The sequence below is a fragment of the Ceratotherium simum genome, chromosome 26 (genome assembly GCF_057802395.1).
Source record: "Ceratotherium simum simum isolate JZ-2026a chromosome 26, ASM5780239v1, whole genome shotgun sequence".
Classification (NCBI taxonomy): domain Eukaryota; kingdom Metazoa; phylum Chordata; class Mammalia; order Perissodactyla; family Rhinocerotidae; genus Ceratotherium; species Ceratotherium simum.
Genome location: NC_141925.1, coordinates 9,049,486 through 9,067,430, shown reverse-complemented (window position 1 = coordinate 9,067,430; position 17,945 = coordinate 9,049,486). Strand labels below are relative to the sequence as shown.

Sequence of the window (17,945 nt, the reverse complement as noted above, 5' to 3'; positions counted from 1 at the left end):
CATAGTACACTATTTGGCTCTGCAGTGTACATGACATGGTCATCATGTAATGACAATTATTGACGTGAGGACGACAAGGCTGTATTGAGATGATGGTGAAAGATGACTTCCTAGGCGGGAAGTCCATAATGTTTACAATAGATGAATGAGGATCTAGAAGTGCGTGCATATTGTTTGGAAGTATGGAACTATGGGGAGAAAAACAGCTGATAGGGTTCAAAGTGATTGCTTCCGGGGATCAGGACTGGGGGAGGGCAGAGGCTGTGGTTTTTCATCCAATTATCTTTTGTTTTTTTTCTTAATCACATGTATTATGTAGATCAAAACATATTTTTAAAAGAGAAGTTCTTAAGACGTTGATTTCTAGACAGGAACTTGAAGAGCTCACCTAGTGCGGTCTCCCACCTTCAGACAGGTAAATGCCCAAACCGAGGTGGCCTTCCAGAACGTCCTGCTCAGCCCCTGGAGGGAACGTCAAAGGGAAAACAACGTGGTTTGTACTGCCTGACACAACTTGTGCTTGAAAGCCACAGAGGCCTTAGCGAAACCGTCACTGACAATTGAAGGACTGTCGTGTGCCCTCTGACGGGTCTCCCACTGAGGTCGAAGGGGCGGTTGGAGTGGGGGCCAGGAGACCCCCTTGTCCTGGCTTTGCTCCTGCTTTGCTGTAGGACTGAGTGAGTCATGGCCCTCCCCGGCCTCAGTTCCACCTCCAGACAATCAGAGCTTTGAGCTTTCCGAGGGCCTTTACAGTCCTACACTTCTAGAACTAGAAATGACAGGAAATAGCTTTCTGTGCACTGGGCATAGCAGGACACAGAGGGGGAGACAGATAATAAACAAGTGAACAAATACGATCCTTTCAGACAGTGAAGATCCTCTGAAGAAAATGAGCCAGGGGATGGGACAGACTGTGCTGGAGGGGCCGAGGGCCCTTTATGTCGGGATGCTTCTCTGAGGAGGGGATGTTTGAATCAAGACTAGACAGTGCACGAGAGAGCCAGCTGAGGCAGAAACGGAGAGAGTGCCCCAGGGACCTGAGACCAGGCCAGTCCCGCAGAGCAGAGCAGCCCGCCAGGACAAGGGGAGGCAAGAGGGATCAGCAGTCAGTATGACAGTTTTGAAGGGAAAATAACTTTCTGTGAATGGCAAGGATAAATTTGATGCCACCCTGGGTTTGGTGGGCCGGCCTTCATCCAACATGTAGCCCAAGGGCTTGTCTGTTCTTCAGTATCTCCAGAGAGGGTCCAAGAGTCCCTGGGCAGAAGGAAAACATGCGTGTGTGGTGTGGAAAAGAGAAAGCACCACTTGGAAGAGCCCTGGGAACGTCAGAGGCTGGTCTACAGAGGCCAGAATTGTATTTCCAGGGGAAGTAAGGGATGTTACTAAGTCAAAGACGTGACATCAAGGCTTCTCCACCCACCCAGCCCTACCAGTAAGAGTTGGTCCAGTACATTCACCCTCTGAAGATCACGGCTGGTACAGCACTAACAGTGTCCGGTATGCTTTGCAGTAAATTCAATTTAAATTGAATTGAATTGAATTAAAAAATTAAAAGTGAAATAAATTAAATGTACATATCCTTTGACCCAGCACTCCCACTTCTAGGAATGTGTCCTTCAGATAGACTAACGCAATGTGCAAAGTGCAAGGATGTTTATTACCAGTGTAGTATGGAGAAGCAGAAAGTCTGGAAGCGACCTAATGGCCATCAGTAGGGAACTAGTTGAGTAGATTGTGGCAGAGCCACCCAAGGGAACACCAGGCAGCCATTCCAGGAATGAGGTGGATTCACATCTGCTGGAAAAGAATGATCTCTTGAGAGATATTATTAGGTTGGAGTCCCAGCTCCACACCCCTGCTCCCCACTAGCCCTGGGCCCACCCAGCCAAGGGAACTGGGGCTCTGGGAGAGCAGACACACCCACTCCCCAGTCCAGGGAGGAGGTGTGGGGAAGGGCAAACTGCACCGTGGCCCCTGAATAGCTGAGCTCCACCAATGCAGAAGTGGACACTGGGTGCCCCTCCAGTCAGGAGTGAAGGAGTGAGGGGCCGGGCATGAGGCCAGAAGTGTTACTCTAGTGCAGCTCCCTCCACGTGGAAAGCTGAGGAGTGGGGAATAGGGCTTCCCATCTAGCAAATATCTTTGGAAGGATGCCCTGGAAACTGGGAAGAGTGGTTCCCTGTGGGAAAGGAACTGGGTGACTGGTGTCAGGGATAGTGATGAACGGAGATTCTTTTGGTATAGAGATGCAGGAGTAAAGGGTCGTTTTTAGTCCCTTCTGAAGGTTCGTGGGCTCTCCTCTATTTATGGATACTTTCCTCCAGCGCCTCCAGTGAGGCCACTAGCAGTGTCTTAGGTCCACAAGTTCTATCCTTGATTTACCCCATTTTGTTTTTCACTGGAGTTCTGAATTCCAGACAGCATCACGGGAGAGGACTGACCGGTGACATTTAATTCTCTATTCCCTAACTTTCCTGGATGCCCAACAGTTCAAACCAATCTGTCTCGTCACCCTAGAACATTCTGGGCCTTTCTTTTACCCTGGACTCAAGCTGTTACTTGACTTCTTGTAAAAACCTCCCCTTTTCTCTGCAGGAGCTTATTCCTAATGTCTGGAATTCCAACTGAAATCATTCCTGGGTGTCACAGCAGCGCCTTCCAGACATTAGGCATTTGAGAACCACCCTCGGGATTTTTGCCGATGCCGAAGACCACCTGTTCTTTTATTTACACAATATTTTTCTTAAATGACTCACTTCTAAAATTTCAATAGATTTGTTTTAAAAGGATACTTTATATCACTGCTATAAACAGTATTACTTCTTAAAAAAAGAAAGAACCTTAAAAATAAATATAATAAAATCTAAACAACGTTGTTAAATTCTAACTACACTCTGTGGCCTCCCCAAAGTTCTGCTTTTTCTTTTTGTTTAAAAAAAAATTGGCACATGTTAGACAGGCTAGCACAGACTGGCTCTTTTTCCTTGGTTAGAATGAGGACTTTCTCACTGCGTGGTTCGGGGTCATTTAATGCCATATCAGTGCACCATCCAAAATCACACCCTATAACATTTGTGTTCCGCACTTTGGGAAAGACTGAGTTAAAGCTTCTTTTTCCTTTTCTGGAAAGTTTTAGTTGTGTGTCCGTATGCATTTGTATCATCTGAGCTGGACAACATATGAAGCCATTATCGTATATGATAATATGTGAAGCCTGGAGTTTCTGGTCCCGCCCCAAGAGACTGGCATTTTTGGCATTCCAGCTGATATTAAAGTAACATGGCATTCAGTGTGGCACATGAGCCTTTTCTCCCGAGGGTCAGAAACATTTCTTTGGAGGCAGCGTATGTACGATGGTAGCTAGGAATGACGCAGGCCTAAACAAAGGGGGATTTGTCCTTTTTAAAAGAATTGGAAGAATCTCTGAGCTGGTTCATTAGGTTCTTCCAAGTAGTGATGCACAGAGTCGCAGCTGGGACCGCCCAGGCTGAGCTCTGCAGCCTCATGGCTCAAGGCTCATCGTTAGTGAGTCCTGCGTCTCAGGAGCGACCCCTGTGTGAGCCCAGGCGCCTTGATCAGTCCCAATAATGAGTCCCGTGAGTGAGAGTGTGCGTAGAGAGGACAAGTCCTCATGTATTAATGTCTTTGGTGCCTTTTGAGTATCACTTTCATCCAGTACCACTTTCAACAACTTGGTACAACCCTAGTTTTTTTTGCAAGATTTCCAATTTCACATTGCAGTCACCTCCTGCTGTATATTATTGAGTGTCCAGCCATAATAAAAAATTTACTCTGAAATCTCAGTGGTTTCATATCCAAAAGCTTATTTCTCAATCACAGTATCTGTCCAAAGAGTGAGGCTTCAACGTACCATGGCTGGACCATCCCAGCTGCTTCACTGGGGGAGGGAGCATGCTCTTCGCCTGGAAGTGACATGTGCCAGTGTTGCTTACAGCTCATTGGCCAGAATTAGTCACGAGGCTGCAACCTAACTGCAAGGGAGGCTGGGAAATGCAGCCTTCCTGTGCCCAGAGAGAGCAAAATGAACCAATGATGGTTGGCCATACATTGTCTTTGAATTTTTTTTTTTAAACATTTTTTTTTTAATTTATTTTTCCCCCAAAGCCCCAGTAGACAGTTGTATGTCATAGATGCACATACCTCCAGCTGCTGTATGCGGGACACAGCCCCAGCATGGCCTGAGAAGCGGTGCATCGGTGCGCACCCGGGATCCGAACCCAGGATCTGAACCCCGGCCGCCAGCATCGGAGTGCGCGCACTTAACCACTAAGCCACGGGGCCAGCCCTGTCTTTGAATTTTTGATCAGATGTTGTTCTAATGGGGATAGATATTAAGAGGTAGGGTGTTGGTGAGTGGGGATTAATTTTATAAATGGTCAGATCATTAGGAAACATTTCCGTATTGTGATCACCTTGCCTTGTTACGCAGCAGGGACTGTGATACAGGATACTGGGACAGTGAGCGTCCTCTGGCTCTGTGAAATCCCCCTAGCATTGCCTGGTGGGTGGGGGATCGGGAATAGCATTGTAGCTCACACAGAGCTACTCTTTCCTGCCCCAGTGCCCACCGTGTGCTGCTTCCAAGAGGTGTGACACTCTTCTGATTTTGTGATTTTAATTGGTCCTCACCCCTCCTCCTCACAAGGGATATTTGGCGTCTGGATGCAACATGGAACAGTTCCTCATGCCAGACTTTGCCCAGTAAAGTCTGCAGGTGAGGAAAGATGAGAAGAGCTTTTTGTTGATCTTCTGAAACCCGGTTACAAGTTGCTTATTTTTCATTTTACTTTTGCTTTGTCGTTGACAAATTTAAATTTCTCTCTCTCACTTTCTTTAGCACATCTCTCTCTCTGGGCCTTACACGCGACCCCTCACCCCACGGTGCCCTGCGAAAATGTTGGTGCTTCTGGCTTTCATCATCGTCTTCCACATCACCTCCGCTGCGTTGCTTTTCGTTGCCACCATCGACAATGTAAGTTCCCTTTGCTTCTGACCATCCCACACCCCCTGGATCCTAGCGTCAGTAGAAGCAGGATTGAGAACCCCCCCAGGGTGATTATGATTGGGGGTTGTGCTTCCTACCAAGGCACGCCCATCTCCTCAGCCTGGGTCTGAGGACTCGGCGCAAGTGGGGCTTTGGAGCATCCCATGTTTAGGTCTGGATGGGCAAGGACCTTGGTCCTCTCATCCCTGATTCCCACACGGAGCCTGGTGTAATGTTTTGGGTATAGGAAGCTGTTTGAGGATGTGGCTTAAATTCAGCCTTCCTCAGGTCGGTCTCTCAACTTTAGCACTATTGTCATTTTGGGCTGGATCCTTCTTTGTTGCAAGGGGCTGTCTTGTACTTCGCCTTGGTCTCTACCCACGGGATGCCAGCAGCACTCACCCCTAGTTGTGACAACCAAAAATGTCTTCAGACATTGCCAAATGTCCTGTGGGGGGCAGAATCATCCTCAGTTGAGAACCATTGCCCTAGATCCTGCAGGTGACCCATTGCAGGTGGTCTGTGCCCCTCCTGCCTCCAACATCTCCTTACCAACGGGATCCGTTGTTGCTTGTCCACCGGGCCACACCTCCCACCAGTACCCTTTAGCATCCAGCTCACAGCCACATGGTAGGAATGCATTTGATCAGTGACCTATTGGCATAGATTAATGTCCTTTGTATCAGGAAATGAAGCTTTGTACCAGGGGTCCTCTGTGGCCCCCACCCTGGTCCGAAGGCCTGGCTTCGATCCTGATAATTTCAGACTGCAGAGACATTTAGAGTCAGAAACGCTGCCCAGAAAGCCAAAAAGTGCACCCTACACGTGGCCACCAGCTCTGCCTACATGTAGCCTCCTATTGATCAGGCATCATAATAATAGCACAGGCCAACCCGACACCTGTCACTTCGAGAGCTTCTTCTGGCCGGGGCCTGGGCGAAGCCTTTATGTGCATCATGTCATTTGATCCTCACCGCAAGTCTCTGAGATAGGTCTCCTCCTGGTGCTGTTTTATGATCAGGGAACGGAGCCTCAGGGCAGGTGGACGCCTGCTGGAGTTTATACCACAAGGAGTGGCAGACCTGGGATTTCAACCCTTCCAGAGGCTTCTGACCATAGATCCTGTAAGGGGCGATGAGTCCAGTGGTCGGGTTTGGGTTCCTGGAGGTCCTTGAAGAGCTGCCGAGAGTGGCCAGGCCAGGGATCCCATGGATGCTGTGGGTTAAAGTATTTGGACCGATCATTATCCAAAGGGCCCACATGCTGTGGAATAAATGGTATTGAGTGTGCTCTTAAAATCTCCTTTTTCTATTTCTTGCATCTAATCCTTTGGGATTCTCAAAAGGTCCCAGACATAGTGAAAGGGATAGACAGACGTTAGGGGCAACAAAGCCATCAGCCACGGCCCACTTAATCCCATGGTGGACCCCTGGGTATTTCTATGACTGTGGCACTTACTGAGAAGACCCGGATGGGCATTTTTGCCAATCAGGGAGTCATGTGGTGTTCATTGTGAGTTAGGAATTGTGCTGGCACTGTAGCTGGTCATGTAATGGGAGCTCAGTGACCGTTTGTTGACGGGATGCGTGGGTGGGGGAGATTCCAGTCTTTAGATGGATGGAAAGCAGAAGGAGGGCCAGCTGGGGGCAGAGAGCAGCAGAAGCACAGAGAGAAAGGAGAGCGTTTGGACGGAAGGCAGGAGAGTCTTATCTGATCATTTCATCCATAACAGGCTTTCCCCCCCAGATCCATCCTCTTCTAACCACTCGCTGACATTGCCCCTGTGGTTCTGGTGGAATTTACCGCTGTCTGCTCTTATTACTGCCAACGGAGCCTCATCTCCTCTCCTACGCCTGGTGAGGGCTGGACCTTCTCTTTCCTTTCAGCAGGCCGGCAGCTTTGGCATCACTGGGAGCCTGATAGAAATGCAGAATCCCAGGCCCCACCCCATATCTCTCGAATCAGAATCTGCATTTTAACCAGATGCCCAGGGGGCTCACCTGCACACTGCAGATGGAGAAGTGCTGGTCCCAAATGTTTCTGTACTGCTGTGCCAAACCCTAATTAGGGGTCAGTGTTTTCATCGTTGACGCACAGCCTTTCCCTGTGTTTCCATTTTGTGTTACAGGCCTGGTGGGTAGGAGAAGAGTATTTTGCAGATATCTGGAGAGTGTGCGTCAACAACACGAATTGTACGGAAATCACTGACTCCTTTAAAGGTGAGTGTGAAGCTGGCTGAGAAGCAGTGAGTGCAAAAAGGATGCTCAGGAGAAAGGCTTCCCGACTCTGATTCCTCACTCACAGCACTCTTAGACGGGCCTGGCCGAGTGCCCGGTGCGTGTCGGCGCAGGGGACAAATTGGAGACAGGAGGCATGTGGACAGGCCAGAGGCTGGAGGGGACACCAAGCCCACCAAAGTTGGGCCCCACCCTTCTCTTTTCTGTGTCTTGGCCAGGCAGAGCTTCCCTTCCTCACCCTTTCTCAGCTTCAGCCCTCATCTAGAGTCTAGAAGATTCTAGAAGATTCTCATCTAGACTCTTTTCCTGCTCCTCTTTTATCCAAGCCTCACCTCTAAATCGGCTCAGAGACTATAATTTATATTTGGATCAGTTCCCCCATCTCAGCAGGCTGCTGTGGCAGAAATCCGAGAGCGGGCTCCTTGATGAGCTGCGTGACCTCACCTTGGGTGGGTCATTTGAGCTCTCAGAGCCTCAGTATCCTTAGCTGTAAAATGGAGGTTGTAGCAATGCACCTGCAGTGCTGCCTCTGTGTGTGAGCTAAAGTACACAAAAAAGCTTTGTAAATACAGAAAACCCCACTTAAAAAATGTGGCACCCACTCTCCTTCACTGTGGAGCGAGTGGTTCTGTTTTTTTGTTGTAGAACTGATGGAAGAGGCCATGTGGAGGCCTGGAGCCTGATAAAATACGGGAAGTCCAGTTCAGTTGGAATCTCAGATCAACAACAAATAACTTAGTATAAGTATGTCCCGGATATTATATGAGACATACTTATACTAAAAAATAATTTGTGATTTATCTGTTGTTCAAATTTAATGGGTATCCCATTTTTGTGTTGGTTTTTGTTTGCCAAATCTGGCGATCCATGTTAGGGAGCAGGGGACCCTGCTCACTGGGCTGTAAAGTCTCACCATTCCCTCAATGACAATATCAACATTCATAATCACAGCAGCAAAATACCAACGGGAGGCATCATTTACTGCAGGTTTACTATGAGGCGCTGGGCTGAGGCCTTTACATAAGTGATCTCAGAGCCCTATCAGGCAGGGACCATTGGCCCCATTTTAAGATGGGGAAACTGAGGCACAGAGCCGAGGTCACACAGCCAGGAGAAAATGATGGAGCCAGGATTCCGATCTAGAAGTGAGCATCTCTGAAGCCTGTGCTCTCGACCACATTCTGCATTTTGTGCCTCTGCCCCTCTCGGGTCTGTTCATCTGTCATGCTAACCTGTGACCCTAGAAACAGCCGTTCTTCCCTGCTCAGCAAACCCCAACAGGTGTGCGTGGTCGGCCAGGAGAGCTGGCTGTGCTCGCGGCAACGTTTCCAAGCCTCTCTGGGTTGCATTCCATAACCCCTATGTGCAATTATTCACCTGTTATTTTTCTTTAAAATAAGAGGTCAGCAAACTACCAGCCAAATTCAGTCCAATGAGCTAAGACAGTTTTTACATTTTTAAAGAGTTGTGGAAAAAAAAAAAAGCAAAACACAAAACCAATAAGACATGCAGTAAGGGACTGTGTGGCCACAAAGCCTCAAATATTTGCTGTCTGGCCTTTACAGAAAACACATGCCGACCCCTACTTTAAAACACTTCCCTTTTTCCTTAGATAAATTTATTTTCAAGGGAACTTTCTCTCCCTCCATAAAGGATAAACTGATATCACTTGTCATAAAAGAAAGAAAACTTAAAAAAAAAGCTACATTGAAAACCAAATGATGTTATTAATTCTGACTGGACGTGCTTGCCCCCTGAAGGCCCTAAGCCTGTTTCCGGTTCTTTCTTTGTTAAAAAACAAAACGACCAAAACCCAGATATGAGCAGGTGCTATAGAAGTGCTGAAGCGTCCAGGGGAGAAGGCCTCCTTGAGGTCCTGAGACGAAGGGAACCAGGAGCAGAGTGACTCTCCCTCTCACTAGGGGAGTTTTCTTGTTCGGTGCCCTGATGTGGTTCCACCTACGCCAGTCTCGTCGGCCACCAGGGGTACATTCTGCACCCACCCCCCACTGTGAGAAACCGTGTTCTGAAAACACGCATCCGTCTTTTTCCCTAAAGCCACTGTCTTGGTCTGCTTGGGCTGCTATAACAGAATGCCGTGGTCTGGTTGGCTTAAACAACAAATTTATTTCCCTGAAGATGCCGGCAGATCCAGGGTCTGGTGAGGACACTGTTCCTGGTCTGCAGACAGCCTGGTTCTCATGTCCTCACATGATGGAGAGCAGTGAGCGAGAGCAAGCTGTTGTGTCTTTGCTTGTAAAGGCACTAATCCCGTTTCTGAGGGCCCCACCCTCATGACCTAATCACCTCCCAAAGGCCCCCCCACACCTTGCGGGTTAGGATGTCAACATACGAATTTGGGGCGGGAGGACACAAACGTGCGGTCCACAGCAGATGTGTTTTCCATACAGTCATGCGTCAATTAGCGATGGGGATATGTTCTGAGAAATGCGTCATTAGGTGATTTCGTCACTGTGTGCACATCACAGAGTGTACTCACACAAACCTAGATGGTGTAGCCCACTGCCCACCTAGGCTGTATGGTACTGATCCTAGGGACCACTGTCATCTGTGTGGTCCATCCTTGTCCAAAACGTCGTTATGTGGTGCCTGACTGTATTTGCCCCCTCACCTGGGGTACTTGCTAAAAATGCAGATTCCTGGTGCCCACCCCAGAACAACTGTGTCAAAATCTCAGGGAGGGAGGCCCAGGAATCTGTGTTGCTAACAAGCCCCCAGGTGATTCCTGGGATTGGGCAAATTTGGGAAGCTCTGCTCTAAGCCAGAGGGTCACAACTTGGCCCCACACTGGAATTCCCTAGGGGACTTTACATGCCCCCCCACCAAGCCTGGTCCCAACACCAGAGATTCTGATTTATTTCATCCCAGCGTGCTGGATGAAATATTTTTCAATGAAAATTGAAATATTCAATTTGAATGAAATATTGATGAAATATTCAAATCCAGCCTGCTGGATTTATATTTTTAATGGAGCTCTAATTTGCAAACAAGAAAATGCACACTTCTTAAGGGCTCAGTTCAAAGAGTTTTAACAATTATACGTACACCCATGTGACCACCATCCAAAGCAAGATAGAGAACATTCCTGTCACCCCAGAAAGTTCCCTCAGCCCCTTCCCACTCAGTTCCCACCACCCCTGCCCCGGGGCACCCACTCCCAATTTCTGTCACTGAGGTTTCCTTTTGCCTGCTCTGGACTTCACACGAATGGGGTCACACAGTGTGTATTTGTGTGTGTGGGTCTGGCTTCTTTCCTCACCATAAGGAATGAGGGGAGGGGGCTGGCTGCTCTCTGGGTGATTCTAATGTGCAGCCAGAGTGAACCAAGATCCATTGCTCTAAACATTTATTATAAGTGCTTACGAATTATGCTTCCCTCTAGTCAGTTTCAGGCAGAATTGCAAAATTGCCAAAAAAAAAAGGAAGGTGTGTCCTTAGGTTTTCCTCTGCAGCTTTGGGCACTGTCCCCTCACCTGCCTTAGCTGTGTCCTGGTGATAACATCCAGCCCTTCCACAGGACTCCCTTTTTGCCAGCACCCCCTAAAATCTGTATGTGGGTAAATCTATTCCACCATCCCTGCCTGATGAGGTGGGAGCTGTTACTCTCCCCATTTTACAGGTGAGGAAACTGAGGCCCACGCAGGTGCCCCAGTCTGTGCACTCGACCCCTTCTGTACATCTGCCGTGCTCCAGCTGTGTCCTTCCCGCACGCAGTACCCTCCACCCAAGACCCACTCCTTTCTCCGCTGAAACGTCCCTGTACTGAGCCCCAGGCTCCCCCGCCCACTCTCTGAGGCTAATCTGAAAAAACCTCACTTTCCGTTTTCCTAGGTAGCGATCGAGGGTCACTCTCTTACACTTAGAGGGTTTTACGTAGTCCACAGAGCACGTTAGAAGGTCACTGGGTCTGTGAGCCTCAAGTCCCCGAGAATCCCCGTGGAGGTCTTTCTACAGTGCAGACCCCCAATCCCGACCCGTCCCATCCTGGCTTCTTTAAACCGGAATCCTCCAGGTTGGACCCTGAGGGTTTGTACTTGAAAAAACCCCCCAACCATGAGCCACACATTTGGGGGCAGTGACCCAGACCAGAAAGAACGCAGAGCACGTGGTTCTTGCTCCGTTTTCCAGATAAGGACGTGGGGGGTGGTCCCTCCAGGGCACAGATGGGCACGTGGGGGGCGGGGAGGAGGACTCCGGGCTGCCTGTGCTCTCCCTCTGCAGATGGCAGCCCCACGCCCTGCACTGGTGCCTCCTGTCATCCCCACTCGGGGCTGCCACCATCACTGTCACCTGGGGCCCGGGGGTCGGTGGTCCTCAGCCGTGCGCCCCGCCCTTCCCCACAGAGTACTCCACGGTGCAGGCGGTGCAGGCCACCATGATCCTGGCCACCATCCTCTGCTGTGTCGCCTTCCTCATCTTCGTGCTGCAGCTCTTCCGTCTCAAGCAGGGAGAGAGATTCGTTTTAACCTCCATCATCCAGCTCATGGCGTGTAAGTAGAACGACGGCTCCCCGGAATTAGCATCCCTTCCCAGCCACCCCCGAGTCGAAGCCGGGAGGAGTGTGGCGGGTGAGGATCTGGAAGGAAGCTGGCTGCCCTGCTGCGGTGGGACATTTTATATTTTGGAGTTTGGATTTCGTTAGGGGGTCGGGGAAGGCGTTCTGAAGACGTGAAGCCTGAGCTGGGATGTGGGGTGAGCAGGAGTTGTCTAGAATGTGCTGTCTTGATACAGAGGGGAGGGAACGGTGTGCCAGGCAGAGGGAACAGCATGACTGGAGCCCTGTGACCGGAGAGACTGCGAGACGGCCAGTGAGGCTGGAATGTAGAGACGGAATGAGGCTGGAGCATGGTGGGAGCTGCGGCAGAGAGGCAGCGGGGGCTGGACTCCACGGGGTCTTGTAAGCCTTGTCGGATTTGGGGGTCTTTATCCAAAGCTGGTGGGAAGCCACCGGCAGGTTTTAGGCTGTTTGGCGTCAGAAGTGCCCGTTTTGGGGCAGGCCTGTGTGGGCTGCTGGAGAGAGAGAGACGAACGAGACACGGCCTCGATCCTGGAGGAACTTAGAGAAAAAGGAAGTCTCAGAGCACTTTTTTCTACTTTTGAATTTTAGCGAGGCTGAAATTGGGTGAAGAATCCTTGTTTCACAACCTGGTCATTTGTTCTTGTTTGTCAGTGAAGAGTTAAAGTTGTCTGGTGACAAAAACTTGAAGCCCCTCCCATCGCATTTCGTCCCTCTGGGGACCTTTCTGAAGTGCAGACCCCCAGGCCCCATCCTGACCTTTTGAACCAGAATCTGCCGGGTTAGAGCCTGGGGATTTGTACTTCCCACGAGGCCAAAAGAGGAACACGACTTGCCCAAGGGCCCCAGCAGGTGGTGAGGGGCGTCTTCTCTGCCCTTCCTGTGCTTTCTCTGTGTCTCCCAGTTAGAGGCACGGACACCCCGCTACTCACCCATCAAAGGCGATTGACTCCTGTCACCTGGCATGCAGAGAGGGGACTGGGGGAGTTACCAGTTGAAGTTTATTTTCCGTCACTGTCTCCATCTGTCTATTTGTCTGTAAGGCCAGTTAGTCAAAACCCACGGCCTTGATATAAATTTAGGGAAATTCCCCGTAATTTGATATGAGAGCCGTACCTCCCTTTCCTTCCACAGCAGCCCCTTTGGCCATTTTCTGGTCCAAGGACCATCCCCTCTTCCGTCTGCCCCAAGTTTGCAGAGTGGGTTGATGCCGTACCAGCCAGGGATTTTCAGGTGTGAGCCACAGGTACTCTAACATACGTAAGAGATGGGATGCTGGGGTAGCTTGTAAGAATCGAAGGAAAAGCTGAAAATCAGGTCTTGGGAAGAGGATCCAGGCAGCAGGAACTGACAGGCAGTTGCTGCAGGAAGATGCTGCCGGAATCGAGGAGCTTGGACAGTGTGACTTTCCTCTGGATTCGAGTCTCCAGGGGCAAGAGTCTGATGGGCTGAGATTGTCTCATGCACTCAGCCCCCAGCCAGAGAAGGGCTGGGCATCGTGATGGACAGTCGTCTGAAAACTGCCTGGCCAGGAGAGACAGTAGGTCCCACAAGGAAAGTCAGGGTCCTTAACCTCATCCTGGCACCAATGTCTGTGAATGTGGGGACTGCAGGTGGTTCACTCGGGCTGCTTTTGGCTGCAAGAGAAAATCCAATTAACAATGACTTCAGCCACAAAGACCTTTATTTTTTTTACATAACAAATAGCTTGGAAGTGGAAGGTGCCAGAGTTGATTTGGCATCTCAGCAGCGTCATCAAGAACCCCCACTTTTTTCATTCTTCTACACTATCATCTTCAGAGTATCAGTGATGACCTCCTCATGGCCCCAAAAAGGCTGCCACAGCTCCAGACATTCATCTTGACCTAACAATATCTAAAGCAGTAAGCAAGGGAAAGTACGGCAACAAAGAAATGCTTTCTCCTCCTTCATCTCGCTCTTTTCAGGGAGTAATATTTTTCACTGAAGGATTTTCCTTGGCCAGAAATGGGGCACATACAGATCCATAAACTATAACAAGTAAACAGGAACAAGATCGCCAGGGGAAGTTGGCAGACTATGGCCTAGAGGCCAAATCTGGCCCACTGTCTGTTTTTGTAAATAAACTTTTATTGCATCACAGCCCCACCCACTCATTTATGGGTGGTCTATGGGGCAGACTTGAGTAGTTGCGACAGAGACCATATGGGGCCCACAGAGCCTAAACTATTTACTGTCTGGCTGACCCGTGGCTTAGACCAATTATGACTTATCCTCTGGGCTGGGGATGTGGCTGCCCAAACAAAATTGCATTCAGCTGGCAAGAATTGGAAGCAAAATGGCTACAGGGTAGGTAGCAATATTCTGCCACAAAATATTAGTTGTAATCTTTCCAATTGACTAAAATAAATACCTGCTACTAATAAAAGCTGACGTTTGTCCTCAGCTCTGGCCGTAAAACGTAGTCCGCTCAGGTCCCTGGTACACACTAGTCTGTGATTGACTTGTATCCTTGCTGTCTTCCGACAGGCCTGTGTGTCATGATTGCAGCTTCCATTTACACGGACCGGCGTGAAGACTTTCACCAACACAACTCGAATGTCTATTTGCTGACCTCGGAGGGCAAATACGGCTACTCCTTCATCCTGGCGTGGGTGGCCTTCGCCTTCACCTTCGTCAGTGGCCTCATGTACCTGATATTGAGGAAGCGCAAATAGAACACTAGGAGCTAGGGCGCTTTCACTGCAGTACAGAATTCACACTCAGATAACCGTTTTGTATATAATCATTTTTTTGTGGTTTTTCTAGCAAACATATTGTTTCCTTTAAAAGCCAAAAGAAGAGAAGAGTTTTTGCATTCTTGAGATCAGAGAACAGACTATGGAGGCTGGAATTCAGAACTCCTGCCTGTCCGAGAGTCTCAACTCGACAAAGCCAAAAATCCGGCAGTGCTCAAATCCAAAAATGTCCAGCAGGGTGTTTCCTAACCGCGGGGATGTGATGTGATGTGACGAGAGACTGAGAAAGCCAGGTCTCAGGGGACATCTTCTAGGTTTGGGCCACACCAAGCCCCCCTCACCTCAGCCTTCCTTCCTGAGTCTCTCTGTGTTGGTGGTGGAAGGTGGGGTGAGGGGTCCAGGTGAGGGATGACATCTCCAAATTCCATGTGAGAAACAGGTATCGCCCCTGGTGTTCTGTCTATATCCAGGCCAGAGCCCCAACCCTCCTGTGATGGGCTGGGTTCAGAAAGCGCCACTCAGATTTCCTGAGAACGGCAGCTGCTCGCCTTAGGGAAGGTCATCTTTAACCTGGGGGTCAGAGTCAGGCTCACCCTCGTCTCAACATGTGATCCCCGGGGCCCCTTGAAAAATGCAGACTCTCAGGGTCCCTGCCTAGACCTACAGAATCAGGGTCTTCAGGGGGAGGCCCAGGAACCTGCAGCGATGCTTCGGTGCATTAAAATTGAAGACCACAGTCCCAGGGCTAGGCGAGCAGAGCTGCCTCAAAAATAGGAAAGATCTCTGTCGAGGGGGCGGGTGGGTCTAGACCCCCCCGCAGGCTCAAACCTTGGCCTCCATCAGCTCTTGATGCTTCACGGTCTTCCACAGCTGTTTACATCTGGACCACCCAAACTCCAGTCCCAGGCCAGGCATCCCGACAGCCAGACGCCCTGGGGCAGCCTCCTGCCTGCTCTAACACAGAGGCCTCTCCCTTGTCTTCCTGCCCCGCCTCCTAAGGCTGGCTGACCTCTACTAATCCCCATTTCCAGGGCCTCGGAGGCCCCGTCACCATTCATTCATTCGTTCATTCGTCCATCAACGTTAATTATGGAACCTTGTTTCGTGCCAGGCACCATGTGGAGACAGTCTCTCCTCAGGGGGCTCATAGTCTAATGGAGGAGACAGATGAACAGCCAATTAGGAAAACTAATTACAAAGTGTGATGAAGGCCGCAAAGAACACAACCAAGGATTCAAAAGAGAGGCCCCTGGGGCGGGGGGGCGGGGGCACTGCGTTCTGCCTGCCGACCTTTAAATGCTCCTGGAGGCGCATAGATCTGCCCGCCTGTCACTCCCCTCGGCCCTGCAGTGGGATTTATGAAGCAGTGCCTGTCTGCGTGACACCCAGAGAACACTTACTCCCGTGCAGGGGCCCAGGGTCCCCGAGATGACACCATGAGAGGGTCCCAGATTGCCGTGGTTCTCAAGCTTTCCTGGCACAGGGGCCGCCGGGGATCTGCCGAGCCGGGTCTGGGCGATCGCGCGCCCCAGGCGGTCGGGAGCCGGCACTGAGAGATGCAGCTTTGGGGAGGGGGTCTTTAGGTGTAAAAGCGCGGTAGGTGTGGGAACGCAGGAGGCCCGGGGGAGCGCCAGTGTGGGCCTCGCTGTCCTCCCTCCCGTGGGAGGGGTGCCCGTGGCCGGGGTGAGGCCCGTCCGCCTGCCCGCCAAGCAGAGGGTGATTTGCTGTCGGCCCCGTTGCACCGGAGCTGGGGGGACGTCTGGTTTGAGTAGTTCCAGGGCCACCATGGAAACCTCTTCAGTGGAAGATTGGGTTTTCTCTCCATCTACTCACTTGTACGTTCTTCATCGTTGGTTCATTTGCAGCTGAATATGAAATGCTTGCTGCGTTCTGGGCACTGTGTGAGGCTCTGGAAAGAGGGGCAAGCAAATCCAGACATCCTCCCCGAGACAGGACCCCCTCCCCGTGAAGAGGCCACCAGCACCGTGCAGGGTGACACAGGGCCAGTGACAAGACAAGCTGCCACCTCCTGCCTCGACAGAAAACTGTCATGTTGTGGGTAGCACTGTGGGTCACACCCCTGGGATTTGCAGGATGCTACGAGAGCCTCGTGGAGGACAGTGGGTCTAGGTGCCTCCAGCTTTCTACCCAGGTGGCTTTTCTATAATTTCCTGGTAGCCACAACGAAACAAACAAAAACCCTTAGAAACCGGAAATTTGGAAAACCTAATCCCCAAGCAATGCATGAATCTCCTTCACGAAAAGCTTCAGGGGTATGTATCTGAAATGAGCCCATGGGTTTTCCTGGCTGGTTGCCACTACTGTGTAACATTCAGTGCCCACGTCCGTCTGTGATGCCAAGGTTTTGTGAAACAGGAAAGCTGCCTTTTCCCGGCTGTGTGACATGCGCTGGGAGGCGGGAAGGAGGGATGGCATGAGGGAGAAGATCTGACCTTCTTGCCTGTAGGTAGAGCAGCCCTCACCTGGTGCTTATGGTCAGTTATTCAAGAGCAACAGCAAAGAAAATTAGCTGAGACATTCAAAAAGCAAATCTCAGGACCAAATATATTCCTGGTAACACCTGTATTTGAAGGAACCGTAGTTTGCGCATTTTAGGACATTTTTATAAAGTACTGTAATTCTTTCATTGAGGGGCTGTGGATGGAGGACAGACTAACTCATTTTGTTATTCGCATTAAAATTACTTTGGGTCTCTGTTCAAATGAGTTTGGCGAATGCTTGGTTTGTGGCTCTGCGTGAATGTATATACTCACGCCTGGATACAGGCAAATTGGAGACTTGCCCCCTCCCGCACACTCTCGGATGCAGGGTGTGTGCCTGTGCGCATCCCTAATCACAGGCTGCAGTCCTAGGACGCTCTGTATTAACTGATGATAAAGAAACCCGGAGCCCGAAGCCCGTATGTAAACACACTAAACACAGAAGCTTAGACAGAAGCGTCGTTTACAATCTGCCTGGATGGGTGGGGCATTACTAAACTCGCTAATAGTGGAACGGTTACTTACAATACAGCATGTTGGACAGTTTTATATATTGGGGGGCAGTGGTGACGGGGAGATGCTCGGGAAAGGCCTAGAGGTTAAGTCTGAATCTTGGTTTGGGGACAAAGGTGATTTTAGGGTAGTTAGATACCTTCTACTTGATGTGCCTTTAAAATAGTCCATTTTCTATGTTTTGTATAATCTGAAACTGTACATGAAAAATAAAGTTTAAAACCAAATTTCCCGGAGCGACAGACTCTGATGTTCCCAACTGTGCCAACGTCGAGAGTAAAATGCTGCTATCTGGAGTGGCGGGGGGTCACCCGATTTCTCCTCAAGATGATAATGGGCCATTTTTACAGCGAGCAGTAGATGTCTCATAATTCATGGGACAGTCCCCCACTCCCTCTGCTCCTTTACTGGGGCCAGCTTCCCGGATGAATG

The 17,945-nt window shown here is 50.1% G+C and overlaps 1 protein-coding gene across 2 annotated transcripts in view; it reads left to right on the top strand.

The window, feature by feature from the left end:
* The window catches only part of EMP2 (epithelial membrane protein 2), a 35,976-nt gene extending 18,236 nt beyond the window's left edge, over positions 1-17,740 (top strand). Inside the window, exons 1-5 of one of the 2 annotated variants that reach the window (XM_087449622.1) lie at positions 4,719-4,738; positions 4,862-4,996; positions 7,137-7,227; positions 11,610-11,756; positions 14,291-17,740. In XM_087449622.1, coding sequence (XP_087305748.1) covers positions 4,919-4,996; positions 7,137-7,227; positions 11,610-11,756; positions 14,291-14,478 — 504 coding nt within the window. In that variant the 5' untranslated portion in view covers positions 4,719-4,738; positions 4,862-4,918 and the 3' untranslated portion in view covers positions 14,479-17,740. Of the gene's footprint in view, positions 1-4,718; positions 4,739-4,861; positions 4,997-7,136; positions 7,228-11,609; positions 11,757-14,290 lie in introns of those variants that run through there. The other variant, XM_087449621.1, reaches the window with a different exon arrangement.
* The last annotated feature ends 205 nt before the right edge of the window (positions 17,741-17,945 follow it).